Raw genomic sequence first — 6026 nt, 5'->3', positions numbered from 1 at the left:
CCCCAGCAGAGTTCCACCCGTTGCCTGGCAACCCCAGCAGAGTTCCACCCGTTGCCTGGCAACCCCAGCAGAGTTCCACCCGTTGCCTGGCAACCAGACTCAAATGTCATTATCTAAGAATGATTTTGTGGACAAAAATGTAATGAAGATGTTTTTTATGGACCATAGAGTAGTGATGTGTGGGCCAAAGTTTAAACTACTGAGGAAGCCATAAAATGTTAATCCATTGAAAATTACTTTTTTTTATTTTTATTTTTTGTAAACTCTGCATATCCAAAACATAAAAATCCAAAACATAAAAAAGATTTTAGACTTATATAAAAAAAAAAAGAAGACACGTTACAATTTTGTGTAATCAGTTTTGTGTTTTGATGGTAAAAATTTATCACTCTTGGCTTGTGGCCAGGGGCCGAACAAAATCCTATCACGGACCACAAATGATCCCCGGGCCACACTTTGGACACCCCTGCCATAGACCTATCCTGTTCCAGGAAGCATAATGGGTCACTTTTAAAACAAACTTGCCAAACAAGATGGCCGCCATGTGCATCCTGATGGTTTCAATAATAGTCGACTTGTTGAAACCATTTTGTATGGATTTTCTGCATATGAAGGTCTTTAGCATGTAGATGTTGCTATTGGCTGTAAATGAAGCTAATAAGTCGGAGCAGAACGTGAGCTGTTGACCTTTAACCTGCTTTGCCTTGCAGCCATGAGCCACCTGAATGGCCAGCGGCTGCATGGGAAACCTCTCCGGATCACGCTGTCCAAACACACCAGCGTCCAGCTTCCCCGTGAAGGCCACGAGGACCAGGGCCTGACCAAAGACTACAGCAACTCCCCGCTGCACCGCTTCAAGAAGCCCGGCTCCAAAAACTATTCCAACATCTTTCCTCCCTCCGCCACCTTGCACCTCTCCAACATCCCGTAAGTCTCCAGAACTGAAGCCAGGAAGGACGGTAGGAAAACGACCTCTTATAAAGCTGGTCTGCCTGTGTGGTTTAGCCCTGCTGTGGTTGAAGACGACCTGAAGATGCTGTTTTCCAGCTCTGGAGCCATCGTCAAGGCCTTCAAGTTCTTCCAGTAAGTCACTGATTCGCTCTTTCCAACCTTGAAACCTGTAAGATTACAGCTTCTTGTTGCTAAAACGTCAGCAGCTGTGGGTGGAGTTTAAATCCAAACCTTGATTGTCACAGACTGGCTCTGAAGAATCCTGTTGTTAAACGGTTTCTACATTTATGAACTTTTAACAAGCCATATTGTTTGACTTTGGCTCTGTCTTTTCTTCAGTCCTTACAGTTTTATGTATAATCCTGATACGCTAGTAGAGCTGTTGTCAGTCTGTTGCTATGGCAACTAGATTGTGTGTAGCGTAGCCGACAGAGTGGAAAAAAAGTAGGTTGTGAGTCAGTTGCTAGGTAACCACAGAGGGAGTGAGCTAGTTTAGCTAGCTATGAGAGGTTGAACAGCTACAACCTTTCCTCTGCCTTCATTTCCCAGAATGCCGTGCGGTTCTGAATCGGAGTTCAGTGAATATTCTAAATCTTTAATATTCTATCAGATGTATTATCTATTTATATTCATATGTTATTGATTTATTATCCAGCCCTAATTTAGGATTTTGCGCATTAACAACTTGAGAGCTAAAGCCAGTGGTCGTCATCGTCGGCGAACATCCGTCCGTCCGTCCGTTTTCTTACACCCTTATCCCTCAGTGGGGTCAGGAGGTGCTGGTTCCTCTCCAGCTAACATACCGGGCGAGAGGCGGGTTCACCTTGGACAGGTCGCCAGTCTGTCACAGGGCAACACAGAGACACACAACCGTGCACACACACTCACACCTAGGGACAATTTGGAGAGGCCAATTAACCTGACAGTCATGTTTTGGACTGTGGGAGGAAGCCGGAGTACCTGGAGAAAACCCACCATACACAGGGAGAACAGGGAGACTCCATGCAGAAAGACCGGGGCCGGGAATCGAACCCAGAACCTTCTTGCTGCAAGGCAACAGCTCTACCAACTGCACCACTGTGCAGCCCTGTCGGCAAACTTTTTTTTTTTTTTTCCTCTCCACTCTGTAGGGAAGCGGAGGGCGTGATTGGTTTTAAAGCCTTTAACTGAATTTTAGTTTTTTCTGAAGCGTACTGGGAGATGAAACGTCTGTTTTCTCTCCTCCAGGAAGGACCATAAGATGGCTCTGATCCAGATGGGTTCGGTGGAGGAAGCCATCGACTGCCTCATCACGTTCCACAACCACGACCTGGGAGAGACGCACCACCTGCGCGTCTCCTTCTCCAAGTCGTCCATCTGAGCCGGACAGTTTCTATTTTTATACGGCGTCCACTACACTCCAATCATTCCGATGCAGAAACCACCACGAAGTCTGCTGTGATGTTAAATTATTGTGTTGTTTCTTTTTTAGACTCTTTACCTTCGGAGAAAGGTAGGATTATCCCATCAATACGACACTTCAGAGGTGCTTCTCTGAAGTCCTGCAATTATTCTCCAAAATCAGAGAAAAGTCAGTATTCTGAGTTTTAACTGTTTGATAAAAGGTCAGGTCGTCAGAATTTAATGTCCTCCTTGTTGGGAAGTTTTTAGCGTCTTCTGCCTTTTGGCCTTCGGCCTTCACAAACCCAAAGTCAGAACTGACTTTAACTCAGAATGATCACTTTAGTCTCTGACTCTCGCCTGGTTTAATAAAAACAATAAGGTTGTTAGATGATGGTCCCGGTTTGGGCAGTCGTAGCTTCTGGTGTCGCGTTTCACCCGGGCGCCTCTTTGACCTTAAGATGACCCCTGTGCCTTATTCTGACTCAAACACAAAAACGAAGCCTCTGAATTGGAAAAGCAGGTTTACAGTTGATAAAGGTTTACTGTTGAGATGTATTACAGATATATTCCTGTCTTTGTGTGTTTTGTTGGTGTTGTCTGTTAGTGTTTCGTAATGTTGGTTACTGTAGCATCAAACATGTGAACCGAGTGTTTTAGCAGCTTCGCTTCGTCGTTTAGATTTTCTTTCTCGTCACTTTCCGGCTCTTTTTCTTTCCCAAATATGCAATCATTATGTAATCATATATTGTAGCAATATTTTAATCATTCCTGAGCTTTTGTTTTATTTTCCTCGCTGAGCTCGGCCGTTTCCGCTGCCTTCTTCGACCCGAAGATGAATGTTGTGTTTTTGTTTTTGTTTGTTTTGTTAGTTGCGTGTCTCTCAGAACGTTTTTAATTTATACGTTTGTGATCCACTACAGCTAAAACCAAAAACAGCCTTTTTAGATGCAAACAGTTCCACCTGCCTCAGGTTTCTGATTTTTAAGGCCTAAAAAAAAACAAAATAATAGTGGTTCAGGCTTTTATTGGTGGTTTGTTTTTGGGGTTTTTTTTCCCCTGTGAAAATGTAAATGACTTCAACCGATTTGCTCACGTTTGGCTACGCGGCGTGCCTTCAACCCAGCGCTGAAGTCGCAACATCACAAAGTGAAATCTTCTGACGGTTTAGTCAAAGTTTGCTGGTTTGGCTCATTTACGTCTTAATTTTACAAACTGTCGACATTCCAGCCACTCGGAAGTCCACTCCATTTTCAGCGTAGCGCGATATTTTGCTGTCTGAACGAAGTGTTTGGTAGAAATGAGCTGCTGAGGTTTACGGTGGCGATGCGTTCGGTGCACCTGGGAAAAGTTCGAGGAACTTCGATTAGGAAAGGAAAAAAGAGACGACGTTTAACGTGAAAATTATACGATACAATGAGTTTTTACATCACGTTTCAACGCGAAAATGTCGCGTTTTGACGAGTTTTATCACGTTATGACGTAAAACTTTTTCGTTTTAACGTGTTTTACATACCGTTACAACGGGAAAGTTTCTCACTATAACCAGATATTAAACTTGTTTTATTAAAACAAACTTTCTCGTTTTACATCTCGCTATGTGAATTGGTTTCAACGAGTTTGTAACATAAAAGTTTTTTATTGTTATAAAGTTTGTTTTGACCAGTTTTATCACGTTGTAATGTGAAACCTTTTCGCTTTATCATGCGAAAGTTTTACATTTCGTTAAAACAAACTTTCTCGTTGGAGCAAAAGTTTCACGTTTTGACAAGTTTTATATCTCGTTGTGTAAATTTGTCTTTAAAATGAGCTTCATGTCGTCATAGTGTGAAACTTTGGAGCTGAAAGAAAAAAGTTTTGCATGATAAGGAGATGAAACTCGTCAAAACATTAAACTTTCACATTATAACAATGTAAAACGAGAGTTTTTCACGCAACACGACATGAAACACGTTAAAACAAGAAACTTGTTATACCAAGATGTAAAACTCCTTTTCACAAACTTTCACATTATAAGACTGTAAAACTCGTTTCTCATTTTAAGATTTAAAACGAGAAACTTGTTGAGTTTTATGTCGTTATAACAAGTTTCTCACGTTATAAAAAGATATGAAACTTGTTAAAATGAGAAACTGTTTATAAGATGCAAAACTCTTTATAACAAACTTTCATGTTATAACCAGATGTAAAACGTGTTAAGTTTTTCTTTTAAATGGGATATAAAACCCGTTAAAACTTTAAACTCGCTTTACAACCGGATGTAAAAGTCGTTGCAATAAAATGTCTCATTTTGACAAGTTTTTAAAATCTCTAGCATTTGAGTTTCTTGTTTGAATGAGTTTTATATCTCATTATAACAAAATATTTGCTCCTGAATTTATTTCCCACTTTTGGCAGTTGAATTCTTCCATAGATGAGAAAGCGGAACCTAAAGAAGTCTCCTCTGATTGGTCGATTGCAGTGGTCTGATCTGACTCCGCCCACTAAATCTGAATTAATTTTATTGGCTAAAATGTTTTCTATAAAACTTAAGACTACAACATTGTTTTTCCATAGGTTTTTGTCGTTAAATGATATTTACTTTGCAGCTATTTAAAAAAAAAAAATAGTTTGCTTATATATTTAATGTGTTTTTTTGAGGGTTTCTGTTGGTGTCGAGAGTTAGGAGGATTTCCCACCGTGAAGTAAAGTGGACCAATGAAAACACTCCAAATGCTGGACATAAAGTCCTTTATTTACTGTGAAGAAGCTTTTAACTGCGAACATAACGATCCGGCTGCTTGTTCAGTTTCTCCCTGGGTGCACCTGAATGCATCGTGACCTGTCGTCTGCTGGAGCGGGAGCCCGAACCGGGTCAAAGGTCACCTGACTGTACATACATGTTTTATACACGGCTATCTGAGAGGAGATTGTTGGTTTTATATCCAATGAAACGTGTATATTTTGATTCGAGTGTGCAACAAGTTCTGAGCCTTACATTGTGTCACAAAGAAAAAAAATAAATCAGTTTTTTTTTTTTTTAAAACATTTGGACTTTTGTCATTTCTTATGTTTGTTTTTGTTGACGAAATAATAAAAAATTAGCACGTCCTCTTTTAATTTTTATGGTTTCTTTGTCCAAAAGTGGATTTTAAAACCTGGTAAACGTCACATGAAGAAGCTGTGTCACGATTTAACTGAAAACTACGGGGGCCCAGAGGTGCCAATTCATAGTTAACGCATGAATAACACAAAGTTGAAAATTTGCAACAAAAAAAAACTAACATTTTGAGATTAATCTAAAATATTTTCTAGAAAAAAACTTATAAATTTCTGAGTTTGAAAAGTTTTTTTCCTGCAAGTGTTTTGAGTTTTGGAGCTCAGAAATTTTCTTACGTTTTCATAATTTGAGTTTTATTGGTGGAAATTTACACACATTTTCTTCTTTTTAGGAGGCCCTAATACATTCGGTCTGACTCCCAATACTTTGACTAGATATCACCTCAGTGGTTCTCAGGAAACATGACAATTCAAGCCTTACGTTTCTGAGGACTTTCAGTCTGGATGAGTCTAAAGGTGCTGTGTGTATTTTTAACCAAAATATATCCTTCACTTTTCACATATAACAAGTTTAATTCATGTCGACATAACGGGGAACGTCTTAACACAAAGTGAGAACAAAAATATGAACTAAAAAAAAGGTGATTTACCAGCAG

At 39.9% G+C, this 6026-nt stretch overlaps 1 protein-coding gene across 1 annotated transcript; it reads left to right on the top strand.

The window, feature by feature from the left end:
* The first annotated feature begins 333 nt into the window (after nucleotides 1-333).
* Nucleotides 334-5356, top strand: ptbp1b (polypyrimidine tract binding protein 1b). Its single transcript, XM_008406360.1, has 3 exons — nucleotides 334-927; nucleotides 1006-1083; nucleotides 2179-5356. The coding sequence occupies exons 1-3, from the start codon at nucleotides 713-715 to the stop codon at nucleotides 2309-2311; spliced, it is 426 nt and encodes a 141-aa protein (XP_008404582.1). The 5' UTR covers nucleotides 334-712; the 3' UTR covers nucleotides 2312-5356.
* Nucleotides 5357-6026: the final 670 nt, after the last annotated feature.

This window comes from Poecilia reticulata, linkage group LG4 (assembly GCF_000633615.1).
Source record: "Poecilia reticulata strain Guanapo linkage group LG4, Guppy_female_1.0+MT, whole genome shotgun sequence".
Taxonomy (NCBI): Eukaryota; Metazoa; Chordata; class Actinopteri; order Cyprinodontiformes; family Poeciliidae; genus Poecilia; species Poecilia reticulata.
The sequence above is the reverse complement of the archived record's forward strand: the minus strand, read 5'-3'. Positions and strand labels throughout refer to the sequence as shown.

Bases quoted from the DNA above. Each gene is read 5' to 3' on its own strand.
- ptbp1b (XM_008406360.1), top strand. From the start codon at position 713: ATGAGCCACCTGAATGGCCAGCGGCTGCATGGGAAACCTCTCCGGATC. The intron at 928-1,005 runs GTAAGTCTCCAG...TGTGTGGTTTAG, and splicing joins TTGCACCTCTCCAACATCCC to CCCTGCTGTGGTTGAAGACG. The intron at 1,084-2,178 runs GTAAGTCACTGA...TCTCTCCTCCAG, and splicing joins AAGGCCTTCAAGTTCTTCCA to GAAGGACCATAAGATGGCTC.